This window comes from Oncorhynchus masou, chromosome 23 (genome assembly GCF_036934945.1).
Source record: "Oncorhynchus masou masou isolate Uvic2021 chromosome 23, UVic_Omas_1.1, whole genome shotgun sequence".
NCBI lineage: Eukaryota > Metazoa > Chordata > Actinopteri > Salmoniformes > Salmonidae > Oncorhynchus > Oncorhynchus masou.
The window spans coordinates 64,443,753-64,466,605 of NC_088234.1; the positions used below are offsets into that span (position 1 = coordinate 64,443,753).

Consider the following 22,853-nt stretch of genomic DNA (forward strand, 5'->3'; position numbering starts at 1 on the left):
TCAGTCTTGAATGTACAGGACATATACGCTCTCATGTTGATTTATTTGAATGGTTAAATTAATTAATAAATTCAAAGGACAGACACGGATTCTTCTTTCATGTCAAAGGTATTACCCCAGTATTTCATTATGTTTCTGTGATAAAACGTTTGGATTGTTTTTGACATTATTAAGCTAGAATCCTATCTCTCCTCCCTGTAGAGACAACAGTACCATGCTGTCAATACAGAACATGGAGGATGGAATACTTTTGCATTATAGTTGAACCCATTAAGAAGGCGTAAGACATCATTTACAGTCATTCAACCTGGATGTTTTTGTTTGAAAGATTACTCAGATCCACCCACTGTTGACTCCTCCCGTACTGCACATTGTTATTTTATTCATGTGATCGTGAAAAATCAAGGATACAAACTGAACAGGTTCATCACTTTACCGTCTATCAAGTGAGATTTGTCTCCCTGTGAGTTTATAGGAGATGTAGTGGGTTGTGAGAAGATACTTTATTTGTTACATGTGACTACATTTTATCTCTATTGGTACAAGAGATGTGTGGGATGTTGTACAACAGTGAAATTATACACAGACAGTATCTGAAAACAGATCATTATTTCCCAACAGCACCATTTAAAATGCACACACACCCCAAACTATGTTTATAGTTAAATCAAAATGCAATTAAACAATTGTGTGTGTGTCTGTGTGTGTCAGCATTTCTGAGTGAGCAGGAAAATTCTTAAAAAGAGAGAGAGAAGAAATGTGGGAGGGAATGAGGGAGGCAGGAGAAGAAAGAGAAAGATTGACCAGAGACCTCATCTAGCAGGCACCCTTCCTTACTCAGTCACTCTCTTGTCTCCCGGTCTGGGACGTGTAGGACAGCTGTGTCTGTAGCTTTCTATCAGGTGAGTCCATCCTCCTTACTCAGTCACTCTCTCCTCTCCCGGTCTGGGATGTGTAGGACAGCTGTGTCTGTAGCTTTCTATCAGGTGAGTCCATCCTCCTTACTCAGTCACTCTCTCCTCTCCCGGTCTGGGATGTGTAGGACAGCTGTGTCTGTAGCTTTCTATCAGGTGAGTCCATCCTCCTTACTCAGTCACTCTCTCCTCTCCCGGTCTGGGATGTGTAGGACAGCTGTGTCTGTAGCTTTCTATCAGGTGAGTCCATCCTCATTTTTATTTGTATTTTATTTCACCTTTATTTAACCAGGCAAGTCAGTTAAGAACAAATTCTTATTTTCAATGACGGCCTAGGAACAGTGGGTTAACTGCCTGTTCAGGGGCAGAACAACAGAATTGTACCTTCTCCTGCTCTTTTATTCTCATTTTATTCCCTTTTTATTGACCTTGCAGTGCTTTTAATGTATAATTCAAATACACATTTTCAGAGAAATATATTAGTCTAGGTAACTTATGTTAAGTTGACATGTTGGCTTTTATCTGGTTGTGTTTTCTCATACAGGGATGATCAGGTAGTTAAACATGAGTGGTTGCTTCTTTCTGGATTAGTTGATTAAAGAATAAACATGATTTGATGAACATCAACCTCATCCATTTTTTAAGATTACGTTTCATTCAAATGTGGAATTTTGTTCCAAATGTAATTATCATCATTTATGATAAAGCTCTATTCTGTATTCTGATATGTAATTACACAAAGACAGTTGTGGCTTCTGTGCAAGTCAATGTGATCTAGCGTATTCTCATGTGTTTCTGAGGATACAGTGAATGTCTCAAACATTTGTGGAGTTATTTAGTCAATTTATAGTATTATGCAATGCTGTCTGTCCTTCTGACTGCCTGTCTCGCTGTGTCTGTGATGGGGTGAAATGTTTCAATAGCTCCAGGGTGATACTTGTACATATCTGGGGCTGAAAGAATTTAAGAACTGAAATATTTCTAGACTAATTGTATGTCTATGTGAAATGCAACCATGGTTCTGTGGTTGAACTTCAGATTTTCATGTCTGGAATGACAAAGAGTTTCATCATATCCTGCTCATATCGGACTGGTTTCTATCAGGTCCTCTTCATTGTATCTGTAAATTTTGGATTAAGCTTATTTTTATGTTGTTCAAATGTATTTTGAGAGTGAGAGAGAGACTAACCTGTCCACTTACCTGTAGCCTACCTGTCTTCCAGCTCTGAATAGGACAGAATAGGCCAACTCTGTCCAGATGATGTCAGTATTGGCCTGTTTGAAGATAGCCATATCTCTCTCACTCTCTTACTCCCTTACAATTGCACTGCTGGTTATGAGCCAAAATAATGCCTCTTCTTTTAGGGTAGCAAAATATTGAATTGGGATGAATCATCTCTCAATAAAATACTATTGATCACACTATCAAATCTACTCAATTAATAAACAACTAATTACCTTCAGTCAATTATGTTGATGACTCTACTAACCCAATTCTCTCTCTCTCTATCTCCTGGACGATATTCCATACACAGACATGATGCATCGCATCTTCCTCATCTGCTTGAGTTCTCTGCTCCTCCTCCTCTTCCTCTCCTCCTCCGCGCTTTCGGAACCCCGCCGATGGTCGTCATCCTCACCACGCAGCAGGACCGCGCGCGCTCCGGTTTCCAAGGTGCGCCTGGCGGGAAACTTCGCCCGGGGACTGAACGAGGGTCGCGTGGAAGTGCTTCACAACAGCACGTGGGGGACGGTGTGTGATGACGAAGTGGATATCAAACTAGCCAAAGTCGTCTGCCGCGAGCTGGGCTTTCAGACCGGCATCACGTGGGCGCACAGTGCCAAATATGGAGAGGGTGATGGTAAGCATTCCAGAGCAGTTTCTGCATTTTTGCAATGATCAAAACGTATCTTTATTTCTGTAATGTAATACAGATAATATACTCTTTAAAATCGAAAGGTACATTAAAAGAAGACAGTCAGCTTCCATTATTTTTTAAATGGCTGTCAGATGTTAAAGGGATAGTTCACCAAAATTACTAAATTACACAAATTACAAAATTACCCTGTAAGCAGTCTATGAACAACATATGACAGGAATAAATGCTTTAATTTCCCTGTCACTGTTTCCACGTGCTAACGTTTTAGCATTTGGTGCACTAATCCCATTCAAGTCATTGGACCGATATTAGCATTTTTCACGCATCATGTCCGAATCATCTGAAAGTATCAAACATTTATTGTGAAGCTTAACAAAGTCAGTTATAGATAATATGAACATGATGTGCAGAAAAAGCTCATATCGATCTGTGGGATTTGTGCCACAAATTCAAAAACGTTAGCATGTGGAAACAGAACCAAGGAAAGTAAACCAATGCATGGATTGCTGTCATTCCTCATCCATAGACTGCTTACATGGTAAGGAAGCCAATATATAATTGAGTCATTTGGGTGAACTTTTATCCATAGGCCTATCTTTCCAATCCTGTGAAGAGGGCACCTGCATTCTAACTAAAATTCAGTTCCTAAACCTTTCAGTTTCTAAAGCACTTGACATTTACTGGCAGGCATGATTAGTAAATAGATATTTCACAACTGCAGTAGCCTATCCCAGGATAGGATGGCAGTGCTCGACAGCTAGCCTAGCTACTGCCATGTCGGTTCACTCAGCCTTCCCTTTAATTGTAATTTAAAGTTGGAAATAAAGCATGTCTATAAAACAAGGCAAGTGTAGCACATCGCTGGCAGGGCAAGGCTGTCATTACTCTAAAACAAATGTTCCTCTCAGGCCGTATATTGCCACGCCAGCCTGCCAGGCAGCGACTGTAATGAGGAGTGCAGTGAAGTCCCATAAGTTTTCTTTGTGTCTTTATGATGGTGGCAGGCTCAGCTCATTCACTGCAGGGTTATTTTGGTGATGTAATTGGTGATGTAAACTTGGGTGTTGGAAGCCTACAGAAGCTGGGGAGACAGGCTCCCTAGTCCCACAGTTGGGTGTTGGAGACCTACAGAAGCTGGGGAGACAGGCTCCCAGTCCCACAGTTGGGTGTTGGAGGCCTACAGAAGCTGGGGAGACAGGCTCCCAGTCCCACAGTTGGGTGTTGGAGACCTACAGAAGCTGGGGAGACAGGCTCCCAGTCCCACGGTTGGGTGTTGGAGACCTACAGAAGCTGGGAGACAGGCTCCCTAGTCCCACAGTTGGGTGTTGGAGGCCTACAGAAGCTGGGGAGACAGGCTCCCAGTCCCACGGTTGGGTGTTGGAGACCTACAGAAGCTGGGGAGACAGGCTCCCTAGTCCCACAGTTGGGTGTTGGAGGCCTACAGAAGCTGGGGAGACAGGCTCCCAGTCCCACGGTTGGGTGTTGGAGACCTACAGAAGCTGGGGAGACAGGCTCCCTAGTCCCACAGTTGGGTGTTGGAGGCCTACAGAAGCTGGGGAGACAGGCTCCCAGTCCCACAGTTGGGTGTTGGAGGCCTACAGAAGCTGGGGTGACAGGCTCCCAGTCCCACAGTTGGGTGTTGGAGGCCTACAGAAGCTGGCGAGACAGGCTCCCAGTCCCACAGTTGGGTGTTGGAGGCCTACAGAAGCTGGGGAGACAGGCTCCCTAGTCCCACAGTTGGGTGTTGGAGGCCTACCGAAGCTCGGGAGACAGGCTCCCTAGTCCCACAGTTGCATCTTATTACTGTATATGGCATATTTACGGCACATTTTTATCAAATGTGGCTATCAATTATTATATCAGTGAAGGAATGAAGGAATGAAAAAAGGGATGGATGATTCAATCAGTCAATCAATCAGAAAATACTTTAATCCGTCCAACCATACATCAATGACAAGTTGATGTCCATATCCGATAATAACCCTGTTTCCACCATCCCCAGGTCCTATCTGGATGGACAACGTGCGTTGTGACGGCACAGAGAAGACTGTGAAAGACTGTAAACATAATGGCTGGGGTGTCAATGATTGCAAGCACTCTGAGGACCTTGGCGTGGTCTGCAGTCCGGAGCGACGACTGGACCAGGTCACGGGGTCACGTAATGGTCAGTCAGTGGCCCTGCGTCCGGATGTCAGCGTCTCGCCCCAGTGGCAAAGCATCCTGGCCAGCCGCAGTAACCCCCGACAGGCCCATCATGGGAACGGACACCCTCCAGAGAGGCCCAGCCAGAGACAGCACCACTACAACCCGGTAGGTAGCATTGCACCTTATACTCTCTATCCCTGCTACCGCAGGTAGTAAAGTAGACATAACCTGAGACAACATCTATACAACCTGGTAAGCAGCTACAGTGGGCACCACCAACTCTATAACTCTGGTACTTGCTAAAGTCTGGTATATGCTGATCCACCACCGATACTGCCAATGCCAATCAATTAACCAATCAATCTATATATTTACTGTCACAGTTGGAAATGATTCACTTGAATTTGAAAGTGTCCTTGATCAAACCTTTTTACAGCAAAGTTTTAAGAAATCCCCTCCCCCTCAGTATTCCAGCAAGGTGCGTATCCAGGAGGTGCGTCTGCGGCCCATCCTGATGCACACTAAGAAGCGGGCCCTGATCACTGAGGGCGTGGTGGAAGTGAAGCATGCTGGGAGATGGAGGCAGGTGTGTGACCTGGGCTGGAACCTCAACAGCAGCAGAGTGGTGTGTGGAATGCTGGGATTCCCTGAGGCAGAACTACACAACGAAAGAACATACAAGTAAATAAACCACTCAATTCAGCCCTGCAGATTCAGAGATTCAGAGTGTTTAATAGTCACATGTTCAGAGCTACAGGTGTGATTGTTGTTCAGATTCAGAGTGTTTAATAGTCACATGTTCAGGGTAACAGGTGGGATTGTTGTTCAGATTCAGAGTGTTTAATAGTCACATGTTCAGGGTAACAGGTGTGATTGTTGTTCAGATTCAGAGTGTTTAGTAGTCACATGTTCAGGGTTACAGGAGGGTTTGTTGTTCAGATTCAGAGTGTTTAATAGTCACATGTTCAGGGTAACAGGAGGGATTGCAGGGTACAGTGAGCTACAACATCTAGGGTTAAGGTAAATGTGTATATATATATATATATATATGTATTTTTTTAACCTTTATTTAAACTAGGTAAGTCAGTTAAGAACACATTCTTATTTACAATAACAGCATAGGAACAGTGGGTTAACTGCCTGTTCAGGGGCAGAACGACAGATGTTTACCTTGTCAGCTCGGGGATTCGATCTAGCAACCTTTCAGTTACTGGCCCAACTCTCTAACCAGTAGGCTTCCTGCCCTAACCACTAGGATCCCTGCTCTAACCACTAGGCTCCCTGCTCTAACCACTAGGATCCCTGCTCTAACCACTAGGCTTCCTGCTCTAACCACTAGGCTCCCTGCTCTAACCACTAGGCTCCCTGCTCTAACCACTAGGATCCCTGTTCTAACCACTAGGCTCCCTGCTCTAACCACTAGGCTCCCTGCTCTAACCACTAGGCTCCCTGTTCTAACCACTAGGCTCCCTGCTCTAACCACTAGGATCCCTGCTCTAACCACTAGGCTACCTGCTCTAACCACTAGGCTCCCTGCTCTAACCACTAGGATCCCTGCTCTAACCACTAGGCTACCTGTTCTAACCACTAGGCTCCCTGCCACCCCAAAATAATGGAAATGGTAATAAAAAAAAACCAATAGAAATAGAAATAGGACTATATACATCATGCTACAACTGTAGCAGTGATGAATAAATAAATGTCCATTGGGGTGGAAGCGAAGACTGTTGAGGGAGTGGGGAGAATGACCATAGCAAACCTTCTCTACTGCTTGTTCATTTGGGTACAGCTTGTCACCTCAGCTAATTATAGGCTGCTGTCAAACACACATGGATCTGACAAGAAGACTCTTCCTCAATAGTGTTCAGATAATTCTACGACATGAAAAGCCTAAATAAGTATGAATCAAGACACTTAAATCATACAACATTTTCCAAATATCAAATACTATAAAACATTCTATTTTTGAAAACCCAAAATGCCTACTTTTTAGAACGCAAGTACAGATATTTGGCCATTATCTTTTCAGAGTTCAAACCGCCAGTTTGTTTTTCTGTCAGTATGTTTCATTCTCAGTTGAGTAAATAACAAGGCATTTGGGACGGCAGTGGTTGCTTTCTATTTTAATTCAGTTGGGTCTCTGTGTCCTAGGGTTGACCTGGTGTTGTGTTCCGAAGGGACAAACGAGAGAACACATCTGGAAACACACAACAAAAAGGGACTTTCTCATTGGCTAAATTCCATCTGTTTCAAAGCGTTTTCTTTAATTGCGTGCCTACTGAACTGTACCCCAGTGTTTGTGTGCCTGCTGGTCCAGCTAGTGAAAGCTTTATCCCTGGCACCACATCACTCTGATATGACCCAGAAAGGCCAGATTGTTTTTTTTATACCTCAGATTAGACAGACATGTTTAAAGTCTATATAGTTTATTAAGGCCAGTTTTTCTATTTTATAGTTTTGTTCTCATGGATTTTATTAGTATTTTAGTCCTGGTTGGTTGATAATTTAAGACACTACAGTTTTTATGTGTAGCCCAATATCCCCACATTCTAAAATAGAATGAGTGATTGACTTACTGATGATTGATTGATTTTAACATGGCTTAAAGGTGCAGTCTGTAACTTTGATAATTATCACATTCGTCCAAGAACCTAAATGAAAATATCATTTATTTCACAGAAAATGAAAGTTACTGTAGTCCTAACCCAGTAGAACCCAATTAGGACTGGCATGACCTGGCATGAATTGACCTACAGTAGCTTGTTCAGACAATCTCTGCTCCATTCTTAGAAAGCTCAAACGAGACCAGAGCATATGGCTCCTGTCCCTTCCTGGCTCTTGTCCGTGTCTACTGGTCTGGATGAGACCCTGGAGATGTTGTAATTGTAGGTTTGCCAGTACTGAGGCTCTCCAGGCTTCTGCCCTGCTTGCCGCCAGAGAAAAAACACCCCACTTATAGCTGTGTGTGTGTGTGTCTGTCTGTTGATGGCTGTAAGTGCGTGTGTGTGTGTGTGTGCGCATCGTTCATGTGTGTGTGTGTGTGTGTGTGTGTGTCTGTGTGTGTGAAGAACAGTGTGTAGGACTGAGCCACTCAGACTACCCAGGGTTTTCTACTGTCTCCAATTATAGCTTGGGCCCAGCTGTGGACCCACTGTGTCAGCAACTGTCTGTCTCTCTCTGTCACCGTGGAGATTAGAGGTCCTACAATTGATTAATTGCGCTTCTGCCCAGATGGGGCGTCATTTTCCTTAGAGTGACATTTTTTGTAACCGATTCAGTCTCGGTTGGTGTCTCAGATCTGAGAAACCTGAGTGATCTAATGTGAGCTTGTCTCTAATTTATATAGCTTCTTTTGATTTATGGGACGGCAGGGTAGCCTAGTGGTTCGAGCGTTGGACTAGTAACCGGAAGGTTGCAAGTTCAAACCCCCGAGCTGACAAGGTACAAATCTGTCGTTCTGCCCCTGAACAGGCAGTTTATCCACTGTTCCTAGGCCGTCATTGAAAATAAGAATTTGTTCTTAACTGACTTGCCTGGTTACATAAAGGTCAAATGTATGTATGTATGTATGTATGTATGTATGTATGTATGTATGTATGTATGTATGTATGTATGTATGTATGTATGTATGTATGTATGTATGTATGTATGTATGTATGTATGTATGGCGGGCAGCTGTGATTTTGGCGTTTAACTGTGGTTGTCAGCCCAAGCTGTAATTCATTCAGTTGTGTTTTGACTGACATGTTTTATTACATGTACTGTACTTGCATAAGAGATCGTCCATCGCCAAGGAGGAGCTCACAGGCTATCATCTCTGAGCCCATAGACTTTGCAACTATGCAACTTCATCTGGACAACTCAAAACTGTGGATCTAAGATCGATGGTTCCCAGCAATCACCATCCTGACAAAGACATTTGGTGTTGAAAGTAGTTGCTATTCATATCCGGGGTTCAAACATTGCATGGGATACTCCTCTTCTTCTGGCACTGCAGGGTAAGGGAAAGTGGTAAGGAAAGCAAGGGAGTGTGACGGTGATGAATAAAGAAACAGCAGGGTGATTGTTGTCGTTTAGCAACAGGGGTGGGTCCCCTTATAATTAGCCTCTCTCTCTCTCTCTCTCTCTCTCTCTCTCTCTCTCTCTCTCTCTCTCTCGCTCTCTCTGGGTTGGTAAACGGGGGGTAGAGCCTGTAGCACGCTGATTATACAGGCAGACTGGGGTTCTGGGAAGGAGAAACGTTAAACACATTTAAACACATACCATTATAGAGTCAGAGGTGTAGTGAACAGTAGTTCTGTTTTCTAACCCACCTGCTCAATATGTGTGTTCATACAAGTGTTCATAATATACACTAGCTAGCTAATTAACATTTGTACAATCGTAGTAGAGAAAGAGGGATATGTGCACCCTAAATATAGTACCTTCAGAAAGTATTCACACTCCTCGACTTTTTCCACATTTTGCTGTGTTACGGCCTCAATTTAAAATGAATTCAATAGAGATTTTGTGTTACTGGCCTGCACTCAATACACCATAATGTCAAACTGGAATTATGTTGTTTTTTAAATGAAAAGCTGATATGTCTTAGTGTTTAATATGATTATTGAATGACTACCTCATCTCTCTCATCTCACAATACAATTATCTGTAAGGTCCCTCGAGCAGTGAATTTCAAACATTGATTTAACCACAAAGACCAGGGAGGTTTTCCAAAATCCTCGCAAAGAAGAGCACCTATTGGTAGATGGGTAAAAATTAAAAACAGCAGACGTTGAATATCCCTTTTGAGCATGGTGAAGTTATAAATTACACTTTCGGTGGTGTATCAATACAACCAGTCACTACAAAGACAGAGGCGTCCGTCCTTCAGTTGCCGGAGAGGAAGGAAACCTCTCAGGGATTTCACCATGAGGCCAAATGTGATTTTAAAACAGTTACAGAGTTTAATGGCCGTGATAGGAGAAAACTGAGGATGGATCCACAACATTGTAGTTTCTCCCCAATACTAACATATTGTGAAAATACGGAAGCCTGTACATGCATCCGTTTTGCAATAAGGTGCTAAAGTAAAACTGCAAACAAATTGGGCAAAGTAATACACTTTATGTCCTGATTATAAAGTGTCATGTTTGGGGGAAATCCAACACAACACACCGCTGTTCATATTTTCAAGCTTGGTGGTAGATGCATCATGTTATGGGTATGCTTGTCATCGGCAAGGACTAGGACGTTTTTTAAGGATAAAAATAAACAGAATACAGCTAAGTACAGGCAAAATCCTAGAGGAAAACCTGGTTCAAACCTGGGAGACAAATTCACCTTTCAGCAGGACAATAACCTAAAACACAGGCCCAAATATACACTGGAGTTGCTTACCAAGAAGACAGTGGGTGGCAGAGTTACAGTTTTGACTTAATTCAATCGGCTTGAAAATCCATGGCAAGACTTGACACGGAAAGAGTTAAGGGACAAACAACTTGAGCTTGTGCAAATATTCTACAATACAGGTGAACAAAGCTCTTAGAGACTTACCCAGAAATACTCATCAGCTGTAATCGCTGCCAAAGTTGATTCTAAAATGTATTGACTCAGGGGTGTGAATGCTCATGTAAATGAGATATTTCTGTATTTCATTTTTAATAAATTAGCAAAAAAATCTAAAAACATGTTTTCACTTTGTCATTATGGGGAATTCTGTGCAGATCGGTGAGAGAAAAACATCTATTTAATCCATTTTGAGTTCAGGCTGTAACACAACTAAATGTGGAATAAGTCAAGGAGTATGAATACTTTCTGAGGACACTGTATCTTCAAAGTCAGGAGAAGTAGCGTGAATAAAGTTAGAGTAGTAGTAACAATACATGGGTTTTATATAGCACTTTTTTCCAATGCTTTGGAGTTAGGTTGAAGTTAAGGGAACTTAGGTGAAGTTCCACCAAAGTTCAACCAAATATACTGTAACTGAATCAAAGGAGTCTGGGAAATGGTTGATATGTGGTTTTCTTTCCTCAGTGCTCAATTTAGTCAGTGCCAGTGTGGTGGGGGAAATAGTTGGTTTGATTGGTGTGTGGTGAGGTCACAATTATGTCACAGACATTCTCTCCCCTGGTTACGTGTGTGTGGGTGGGTGTGTGTGTGTGCGGGTGCGCCTTTGCATATATGTGTGTGTGTCTATTCTCTGGGTTACGAACGTTTTACAACAGAGACACATGGTAGACACATCCAAGTTATTTTACGAATTTCATTTAAGAATAAGTGTTCAATTCGCAGCGTGTGTGTCTGTCTCAATCCACCACAAGCTCTTTAGCATGACCTTACTGCTGCAGTATATGTCTGTCTGAAACTTACATATACTTATAATTCAACTTTTGATGGCTTCAGCTAACATCCACAGGGATGCTGGCTAATGTTGACTGCAATGCTTCCCACAGTTGAGTTGGCTTGATGTCAGTCAAGTTGGCTTGATGTCAGTTGGGTGGAGGACCATTCTTTATACACACGGGAAACTGTTGAGTGTGAAAAACCCAGCAGCGTTGCAGTTCTTTACTCAAACCGGTGAGCCTGGCACCTACTACCATACCCGGTTTAATGGCACTTCAGTCTTTTGTCTTGCCCATTCACCCTCTGAATGGCACACATTCACAATCCATGTCTCTATTGTCTAAAGGCTTAGAAATCCTCCTTTAACCCGTCTCCTCCCCTTTATCTACACTGATTGAAGTGGATTTAATGAGTGACATCAATAAGGGATCATAGCTTTCACCTTGTATCACCTGGTCAGTCTATGACATGGAAAAAGCAGGTTTTCTTAATGTTTTGTATACTCAGTGCTTACCTCCATTTATTTATGTAACTGGTACTGGGCCACATTCCGACGTGTCTTGAGGCTTGTGGGCATCCTAAAGCAAATACAACTGACATATATTTGTTTGTGAGAGTCTCATCTTTCCATGGAATGGTCATATTAGTTTGTAGGCCAAACCGTTCTGACGCTACAGATGTTTTCGTGAGAAGACTGATTTTTGGAATGTCTCCTGGTCTGACAAACACCGCAGTTGTGGCTACCAGCTCTCAGTTTCACATCAGAATTAGACATTCATCCATGTTCCTCAAACATAAACATTTCGAAGTTGTTCCAAACATCAAATTTCGAAGTGTTTAAGGTTAAGTTCAGGCATTACCTCTGAATTCTTAAGGTTAGGCATTAACTCTGAATTCTTAAGGTTAGGCATTCATTCTGAATTCTTAAGGTTAGGCATTCATTCTGAATTCTTAAGGTTAGGCATTCATTCTGAATTCTTAAGGTTAGGCATTAACTCTGAATTCTTAAGGTTAGGCATTAACTCTGAATTCTTAAGGTTAGGCATTAACTCTGAATTCTTAAGGTTAGGCATTACCTCTGAATTCTTAAGGTTAGGCATTACCTCTGAATTCTTAAGGTTAGGCATTCATTCTGAATTCTTAAGGTTAGGCATTCATTCTGAATTCTTAAGGTTAGGCATTAACTCTGAATTCTTAAGGTTAGGCATTACCTCTGAATTCTTAAGGTTAGGCATTACCTCTGAATTCTTAAGGTTAGGCATTCATTCTGAATTCTTAAGGTTAGGCATTCATTCTGAATTCTTAAGGTTAGGCATTAACTCTGAATTCTTAAGGTTAGGCATTACCTCTGAATTCTTAAGGTTAGGCATTAACTCTGAATTCTTAAGGTTAGGCATTCATTCTGAAAGGTTACTTATGATAAGGGTTAAGGTCTGGGATAGGCTTAAAAAAAAAATCAAAACTAACTTTACATCACTGGATTTAAACTTACAACCTCTGGAATTAGAGGCAGACTCTTACTCTCATCCAGCATCCCCGTCTACAACACCAAAACCGACTTGAAGGTAACAGTGCTTACTGTTGCCTCTCGTGGCCAGTTTCCACTCCATCTCCTGACGCCCTGTGACATGGATGGGGTGTATCATGGGTGACCTGGCCAATGGAAGGCCTCTATTGGCAGATGCGATGGATTGAGATGCAGCACATGCAACAAAAAAACACATCTCCACCTTAAACAGACAGATTTTGCTGTGTATTTGTTATTATACTAGTTTGATTTCCGCGAGGGCACGGACATCGACACTCGGGGTCTAATAGTTCAACCTTTGATGCTTTAAAGGGATAGTTCACCCAAATGACACGTTGTATCCTGTCAAGATAGCGAGCTATCTTAAAAGAGCCGTTGTACCAGGAACCAAAAGGTCGCTGGTTCGAATCCCTGAGCTGACTAGGTGAAAAATCTGTCAATGTGCCTTGAGCAAGGCACTTAACCCTTATTTCTCCTGTAAGTTGCTCTGGATAAGAGCGTCTGCAAAGATTTTACCTGAGAAAGCACATGTTTTGCCTATGACTAAGGATAAAAAGCATAACTTTCAAGGGATCACAGCAAACTGACTTCACTCCCTGAACTTGCTTCCCAACTCTCGTTACAGTGTTAATGTGCCGTTGAAAGGTGAACATTTTAAAAGTTAAACAACAAATATTTACTATTAGGCCTCAGTGATGAGAGATGATATTACAGTAAATGCAAAATGCTTCTGTATGTAATTCTATATTTAGGTCAACAACAAAAATAGTGCAAGGAGGTACCATACCAGAAAGAAGGGACATCTACTTTCCCACTGTAACAGGACGTAACTCTACAGGACGTAACTCTACAGGACGTAACTCTACAGGACGTAACTCTTACAGGACGTAACTCTACAAGGCGTAACTCTACAGGACATAACTCTACAGGACGTAACTCTAGCTACTTTACAACACCGGGGCTGAAACAATGTCTCTTTCATTCCAACATCCTCCTTTGTAGACTTTGTGACTAGCAAGGCAGGAATGTGTTAGTTTCATGTTGGAAATCCAAATATCCTGTGTTATGAATATCTGTAGATGTATTTGTTTCCCTAAGTGCAGCTGACTGAGTTGTGTGTGTGTGTGTGTGTGTGTGTATGTAGTCTAGTCTGCCTCAGCTCCTGTTTGGCACTCTCGGCATCTAGGGGTGGGAACTGTGGGACAGATATTTCGATGCAGATCAACCGTGTTTGTGTATGTGAGCGAGTGGGAGGGAGGGAGAGAGGGAGTTTCTCGGACAGACTGACCAGCTCTTACGGTTAAAGTGTGCCAACACTGTTTGTTTGTGTGTGTGTTTTGTTTCAACCTTTTCCCAGCAATGTCGTCCATAGTTGGTGTTGAAAGTCACATTTTCTCAGCCTACGCTGGTTAGTATAATGAGTAGTTTCAAAAGGAGCGGTATTTAGTTTGAATCCCTTTCTCCCTTTCAAGAGTTATTTACAAATGTCGTTGTACTGGCAATGTTCTTGTAAAATGCCAAGTAAGTGTTTGTTATTGAAGTCATAGTCCCTCCCTGTTTTATTCCGTTTACTTCCATTTGGTGCATAATGAATACAACCCAGCTGTTTGAGCAGATCTACTGTATGTTGGCAACAGACATCATTGTTCTTCTCTTAAAGCCTGGCTTAGCTGGGTGTACATAGACCTACTACACTCTGACCAGTTGTTCTAAACATACACACAGACCTAGGCTAGACATCTACACCCCAACATAAAGGAAAGAGAGACAGGAAGTGTTGGTCAGAGAGAAGAAGGGAACATTTCACGATCCCACTTACACACACACACAACGATTTACTGTATCTCAACACAGATGGGCCTCTCTTTAGGCTGACAATATGTATCTTTGTTAGTGTATTTCTACTGGTTGGCATCCGTAAGGCCAGTATGACAGGTACAGATGCTTCTAGGACATAACTGTTTCTGTCTGTGTCCATGTACACCAACAACACATGCCTACCGATGTGGCTGATAAACAGTGTGTGTGGGGGAATCATTCTGTGTGGCATGGACCATACAAACACCAGATATCTACAGTCAGTGTTTGGGTATCACTGTGTGTGGCGTGAACCAAGCACATCAGACAGTTGTCGTCTACAAAAGCTAACTCAGTGGGTAAGCTTTAGTCATCACACCATCACACCACAACTAACAGGTGCTTCACGAAACCTCAACTAATAAACGGAAGAGATACTAACGTCCTTTTCTATTTTTCCTGTTTCTTCACAGGAAAATCTGGGACACCAAGCTTGCTGATCCATCCACAAAGTAAGACCAACTCAGATGTTGGAACATCTCAACTAACTACACATTCTTTGTTCTCCAGATGTTGATACTGTTTGTGTATGTGATTTTAGCACACATGACTGTAAGTCATTTTGGATAAAAGTGTCTGCTAAATAGCATCTACTATACAGTATATCTACTATAGTAATGCATTATAAAGTATTCATACGAAGTGTTCCTGGATAGTGCTTCTCTTGTTCCTCTTCTTCATGGAATGGAGATTATATAAATGACCACACATTAAAGTCTTGTTCCTCTTCTTCATGGAGCGGAGATGATATAAATGACCAGACATTAGCTATGCACACATTAAAGTCTTGTTCCGCTTCTTCATGGAGCGGAGATTATAGAAATGACCAGACATTAGATATGCACACATTAAAGTCTTGTTCCTCTTCTTCATGGAGCAGAGATGATATAAATGACCAGACATTAGCTATGCACACATTAAAGTCTTGTTCCTCTTCTTCATGGAGCGGAGATGATATAAATGACCAGACATTAGATATGCACACATTAAAGTCTTGTTCCTCTTCTTCATGGAGCGGAGATGATATAAATGACCAGACATTAAAGTTAGGTGGGACATGCAAAGCAAACGTTCAGACTTTAAATCTTTGTCGTACTTCTTATTCTTCTGCACCCTACTTCTCCTATACCCTTTAAGCTAGAAATGCCATTCAAACTTTAAAATGCAGACTGGACTGGAATAGTGTACTTGCATACAACTTTGTTATATTATTTATACTTTTTAAACTATGATTTTGTTGGTCTTTCTTTTTTTCCATCTTCATTCACTTTAATGTGACATTTTCAACATTCTAAAAGTCCCCGTTGTGACATCGTCACTTCCAACTTCTATTCACTGTAAAGGCAACATTGCAACTTTTGACACAAATCAGTTGTTTGACCACTTTGCCAAACACTTAGACATCTTCCTCTACCACTCTACCATTCAAATCTGTATTAATAACAAAATTATCTAATCAAAAGTTACAGTTGTTTAAGTGGCTGCATCAACAACATTTTCTTTAATTAACAACTGACATTTTGACCACTTTCCCGAAGAAGTTTGACAAAAAGTTAGATGGTGTGACATCTTTGTTCTACTTCTCTACTATTCAAATCTGGAAATAAGAACAGAAATATCTACTACCAATCAAGACTTACACTACGGATCTAATGATACAGCTGTTTTAGTAACTGCATTAACAGATTTTTCAAACAACTGCAGTTTTGAGCACTTTCCCAAAAACGGAGAGGTTACGACTGTTGTTCTCTCTCTGCTATGCAGATCTGGAATCAGAACAGAAACATCTTAACAGCTGGTTTAGTAACCCCATCAGAACTATTCAGATCTGGAATCAGAACAGAAACATCTTAACAGCTGGTTTACTAACCCCATCAGAACTATTCAGATCTGGAATTAGAACAGAAACATCTTGTACAGCTGGTTTAGTAACCCCATCAGAACTATTCAGATCTGGAATCAGAACAGAAACATCTTGTACAGCTGGTTTAGTAACCCCATCAGAACTATTCAGATCTGGAATCAGAACAGAAACATCTTGTACAGCTGGTTTAGTAACCCCATCAGAACTATTCAGATCTGGAATCAGAACAGAAACATCTTAACAGCTGGTTTAGTAACCCCATCAGAACTATTCAGATCTGGAATCAGAACAGAAACATCTTAACAGCTGGTTTAGTAACCCCATCAGAACTATTCAGATCTGGAATTAGAACAGAAACATCTTAACAGCTGGTTTAGTAACCCCATCAGAACTATTCAGATCTGGAATTAGAACAGAAACATCTTAACAGCTGGTTTAGTAACCCCATCAGAACTATTCAGATCTGGAATCAGAACAGAAACATCTTAACAGCTGGTTTAGTAACCCCATCAGAACTATTCAGATCTGGAATCAGAACAGAAACATCTTAACAGCTGGTTTAGTAACCCCATCAGAACTGTTCAGATCTGGAATCAGAACAGAAACATCTTGTACAGCTGGTTTAGTAACCGCATCAGAACTTTTCAGCTTCATTTTTTCAAACAACTGCCATTTTGACCACTTTCCCAGCACTTTAGACAAACATACATTTAACATCTTGGTCTACTTCTGTGCTATTTAAATCTGCTTTATCCTACGATTACTACCACCCCCCCCCACACACACACACATACACACACACACACACAGACACACCATCCACACCTTCAACCGTCCTTTATTGTGCCAATCAGTCCAACTTAACCTCATTTTATCCCTTCATCCCTCCATCCATAAGGTCTTCCATCTCTCCGTCCATCTCTCCATCCATCTCTTCATCCATCTCTTCATCCATCTCTCCGTCCATCTCTCCGTCCATCTCTCCATCTATAAGGTCTTCCATCTCTCCGTCCATCTCTCCGTCCATCTCTCCGTCCATCTCTCCATCCATAAGGTCTTCCATCTCTCCGTCCATCTCTCCGTCCATCTCTCCGTCCATCTATCCGTCCATCTCTCCGTCCATCTCTCCGTCCATCTCTCCATCCATAAGGTCTTCCATCTCTCCGTCCATCTCTCCATCCATAAGGTCTTCCATCTCTCCGTCCATCTCTCCGTCCATCTCTCATCCATAAGATCTTCCATCTCTCCGTCCATCTCTCCGTCCATCTCTCCGTCCATCCCTGTAAACTTACTTACTTATATTTATTTATCCTGTCATTAACTTTCTTTTAACAGCTTTATCCTATGATTAAGACATTTATGTTTGGTTAAAGTAGGGGATAAATGCTTGGGATAAATATATATATATTTTTAATGTATTCTTTAACTTCAACAATGCCTCCTTATCTTATTAGACTGTATTTTTACAGTTGTCATATACTGTGATATTCTAGTAGGAGTGTATACAAGTCTGGTAGGCTAGTCTGAGTGTAGATATTCTAGTAGGAGTGTATACAAGTCTGGTAGGCTAGTCTGAGTGTAGTTATTCTAGTAGGAGTGTATACAAGTCTGGTAGGCTAGTCTGAGTGTAGTTATTCTCGTAGGAGTGTATACAAGTCTGGTAGGCTACTCTGAGTCTAGTTATTCTAGTAGGAGTGTATAAAGTCTGGTAGGCTAGTCTGAGTGTAGTTATTCTAGTAGGAGTGTATACAAGTCTGGTAGGCTACTTTGAGTCTAGTTATTCTAGTAGGAGTGTATACAAGTCTGGTAGACTACTCTGAGTCTAGTTATTCTAGTAGGAGTGTACAAAGTCTGGTAGGCTACTCTGAGTCTAGTTATTCTAGTAGGAGTGTATACAAGTCTGGTAGACTACTCTGAGTCTAGTTATTCTAGTAGGAGTGTACAAAGTCTGGTAGTCAACTCTGAGTCTAGTTATTCTAGTAGGAGTGTATACAAGTCTGGTAGGCTACTCTGAGTCTAGTTATTCTAGTAGGAGTGTATACAAGTCTGGTAGACTACTCTGAGTCTAGTTATTCTAGTAGGAGTGTACAAAGTCTGGTAGACTACTCTGAGTCTAGTTATTCTAGTAGGAGTGTATACAAGTCTGGTAGGCTACTCTGAGTCTAGTTATTCTAGTAGGAGTGTATACAAGTCTGGTAGACTACTCTGAGTCTAGTTATTCTAGTAGGAGTGTACAAAGTCTGGTAGGCTACTCTGAGTCTAGTTATTCTAGTAGGAGTGTATACAAGTCTGGTAGACTACTCTGAGTCTAGTTATTCTAGTAGGAGTGTACAAAGTCTGGTAGGCTAGTCTGAGTCTAGTTATTCTAGTAGGAGTGTACAAAGTCTGGTAGGCTACTCTGAGTCTAGTTATTCTAGTAGGAGTGTACAAAGTCTGGTAGTCAACTCTGAGTCTAGTTATTCTAGTAGGAGTGTACAAAGTCTGGTAGGCTACTCTGAGTCTAGTTATTCTAGTAGGAGTGTATAAAGTCTGGTAGGCTACTCTAAGTCTAGTTATTCTAGTAGGAGTGTATAAAAGTCTGGTAGGCTACTCTGAGTCTAGTTATTCTAGTAGGAGTGTATAAAGTCTGGTAGGCTACTCTGAGTCTAGTTATTCTAGTAGGAGTGTACAAAGTCTGGTAGGCTACTCTGAGTCTAGTTATTCTAGTAGGAGTGTATACAAGTCTGGTAGGCTACTCTGAGTCTAGTTATTCTAGTAGGAGTGTACAAAGTCTGGTAGGCTACTCTGAGTCTAGTTATTCTAGTAGGAGTGTATACAAGTCTGGTAGGCTAGTCTGAGTCTAGTTATTCTAGTAGGAGTGTACAAAGTCTGGTAGGCTACTCTGAGTCTAGTTATTCTAGTAGGAGTGTATACAAGTCTGGTAGGCTAGTCTGAGTCTAGTTATTCTAGTAGGAGTGTACAAAGTCTGGTAGACTACTCTGAGTCTAGTTATTCTAGTAGGAGTGTACAAAGTCTGGTAGGCTACTCTGAGTCTAGTTATTCTAGTAGGAGTGTATACAAGTCTGGTAGGCTAGTCTGAGTCTAGTTATTTGTGATAAAATATGTGATCTAACTGCCACACAATCCAAAGTAATAAGGTTGATATTGTAGTCTGTCAAAGTAATCAGACCAATTATCTTACTGAATTAAATTTTGAGTATGTTGAACTTCTTGGCTTAAGTAATACATTTTAAACATATTCCACTACCACAACAATACTTGTAAAGAATTAAAGCAAGTCCCATCAATTTTTCTTAATGGAAAATTACCATCTAGTATTTTATCATGTGTTATAAAGCATTCTAATACACTTACAACCTCTTCTCTCCCCCTTCCTAGGCTGAGCCTCATGGCTAGTAAGAAAAGTTACTGGGTAGAGAAGGTTCACTGCCTGGGATCAGAGACTAGCCTATCAGAGTGTCACACTAAGCTGTCCATCCCACTTAGTCCCTCCCCCTGTAAGAGTGGGAGACACGCCGTGGCGAGGTGTGTACTGGGACCACAGTTTGCGCTCATGTCATCTGGAAGACCCCAAGCACCCCACCCAATTGTAGTAAGAGACAGACGCAGGCACACATGCACGCACACACACACTGACGCACACACACACTGATGCACACACACACATACACTGACACACACCACATTCCATGCCTCACTGTGCTAATAGCCAAGACCTTGCCACTGTCTTTCAATCTCCTTCTCTCTCTCTCTTTCTTTCTCTCCAATTCTCTCTCTCTCTCTCCAATTCTCTCCCTCTCTCTCTTTGTCTCTCTCTTTGTCTCTCTCTTTGTCTCTCTCTCTTTCTTTCTCTCCAATTCTCTCTCTCGCTCTCTCTCACCATCTCTCTCTGTGCCTCTAAATCTCTTCTCTCCCACTCTAGCCGGTGCGTCTGAAGGCTGGCCCCAGGCTGGGCGAGGGCCGTGTGGAGGTGTTGAAGGAGGGGAAGTGGGGTACCATCGTAGACCACCTTTGGGACCTCAACTCAGCCAGCGTGGTGTGCAGGGAGCTGGGCTTCGGAACTGCCAAGGAGGCCCTCACTGGAGCTCACATGGGACAAGGTAGGCTAGGACTCTCTATCTGCTATTCTCTGTCTTTTTGTCTGACTCTGTCTTTCCTACAGGGGTCAAGGGTTAGACTGTTATTATCTCTGGCAAAGGAAAAAGTTCCCCCCAGTTTTGCCATGTGAACATCCTGCGCTGCCTGTTTCATTCAGGGTCTTTTGCACCTGAGGGAACACACCCATGATAAAGCTGTGTATATGTCTCTATGTCTGTCCTGGCTTAGGTCACAGGAACAGTGTACCTCTGTACCCTGAGTACATGATTCCAATGTGAGTCAGAGTTTATGATTCCAATGTGAGTCAGAGGTACTTTTCCTGCCACGTTTAGGACTGATCTTAGGACTCCACGCCCGTCTGCCGCTGAATGGTCTGAGAATGGATGGATGGATTTGTATGTGAGGCCACATTAACGTGATGTTGGAAAAGGCCTATATTAAGAGTCCAGATTTTTTTTTCAACTAGGTAAGTCAGTTAAGAACAAATTCTTATTTTCAATGACGGCCTGGGAACAGTGGGTTAACTGCCTGTTAAGGGTCAAACCGACAGATTTGTACCTCGTCAGCTCGGGGGTTTGAACTTGCAACCTTCCAGTTACTAGTCCAACGCTCTAACCACTAGGCTACCCTGCTGCCCCAGATTACAGTGCAGAGACTCACAGACACAGATGGACGGCCGGACAGACAGAGGAAATGTACAGAGAATAAGTGTTTTTATGTACTGTAGTTTGGTAAGCACAAAAGAGAGACATGTTCTGTTGAATAACTTGTGTCGTTTTCGCTCAATAGTCTCAATAAGTTTAGTAAATGCAGTCAGGGGTTTAAATATAGCATTGACAATAAATCATTAAAGATAAATAAGCAATGCAATATTTAACATTATCACATGGCTATCAAACAGACAAATAAAAATCTTTAAGACTCTTTAGGGAGCTGGAAATGGAATGATTCTGGTGACATTAGTGAGAATAGCCCAAATAGCCCAAATAGTGGTTATGATGGAAACCCTAGGATTTTCCTCTCTCTGAAATTAAGCTGGGTTTGGGGAACATTAATTAAGCTGGGTTTAGGGAACCTTAATTAAGCACGGTTTAGGGAACATTAATTAAGCAGGGTTTGGGGAACATTAATTAAGCTGGGTTTAGGGAACCTTAATTAAGCTGGGTTTAGGGAACATTAATTAAGCAGGGTTTAGGGAACCTTAATTAAGCAGGGTTTAGGGAACCTTAATTAAGCAGGGTTTAGGGAACATTAATTAAGCTGGGTTTAGGGAACATTAATTAAGCAGGGTTTAGGGAACATTAATTAAGCAGGGTTTAGGGACTGTTAGAGGAATGAGCACTGTTCTCAACAATGACTGTTTACATCTCTACCTCTAGTTACTGTTAGAGGAATGAGCACTGTTCTCAACAATGACTGTTTACATCTCTACCTCTAGTTACTGTTAGAGGAATGAGCACTGTTCTCAGCAATGACTGTTTACATCTCTACCTCTAGTTACTGTTAGAGGAATGAGCACTGTTCTCAACAATGACTGTTTACATCTCTACCTCTAGTTACTGTTAGAGGAATGAGCACTGTTCTCAACAATGACTGTTTACATCTCTACCTCTAGTTACTGTTAGAGGAATGAGCACTGTTCTCAACAATGACTGTTTACATCTCTACCTCTAGTTACTGTTAGAGGAATGAGCACTGTTCTCAACAATGACTGTTTACATCTCTACCTCTAGTTACTGTTAGAGGAATGAGCACTGTTCTCAACAATGACTGTTTACATCTCTACCTCTAGTTACTGTTAGAGGAATGAGCACTGTTCTCAAAAATACCTGCTCAGGTGGATTAAAATGACAAATGGTCAATTACATTAAACAATGGTAAACATTAAGACACAACCACTGAACATTACTAATCAGTACTACTTACTACTTACACTTGAAAATAATTAGGAGACGGGACCCCACATTTTTTTCGTTACAGTTCAGAATACATAATGTAATTTAGTGACAAAGTTTATAAAACATAAAACAGTATTTACTACTTTGAAAGATAACCATATGGGAGGTGATGTCTGTTTATTACTTTAAGTATTGACATTGATATACTTTGAGTTGGGACATTCCAATGGTTCTAGGCACCTGGTTTCCACCCCAAAAAGTGTGTGAGGTAACGCACACGCAGAGCTCTGATTGGATACGAGATATGATAGGGTTCACAGGCTACATCTGCTGTACCTCACTGGG

General features: G+C 41.7%; 1 protein-coding gene across 2 annotated transcripts in view; it reads left to right on the forward strand.

The window, feature by feature from the left end:
- Positions 1-769: 769 nt before the first annotated feature.
- Positions 770-22,853, forward strand: part of LOC135511201 (lysyl oxidase homolog 4-like) — a 45,327-nt gene continuing 23,243 nt past the window's right edge. The window contains exons 1-7 of one of the 2 annotated variants that reach the window (XM_064932833.1): positions 770-902; positions 2,450-2,776; positions 4,797-5,104; positions 5,406-5,620; positions 15,062-15,100; positions 19,891-20,104; positions 20,435-20,612. In XM_064932833.1, coding sequence (XP_064788905.1) covers positions 2,452-2,776; positions 4,797-5,104; positions 5,406-5,620; positions 15,062-15,100; positions 19,891-20,104; positions 20,435-20,612 — 1,279 coding nt within the window. In that variant the 5' untranslated portion in view covers positions 770-902; positions 2,450-2,451. Of the gene's footprint in view, positions 903-1,082; positions 1,155-2,449; positions 2,777-4,796; positions 5,105-5,405; positions 5,621-15,061; positions 15,101-19,890; positions 20,105-20,434; positions 20,613-22,853 lie in introns of those variants that run through there. The other variant, XM_064932835.1, reaches the window with a different exon arrangement.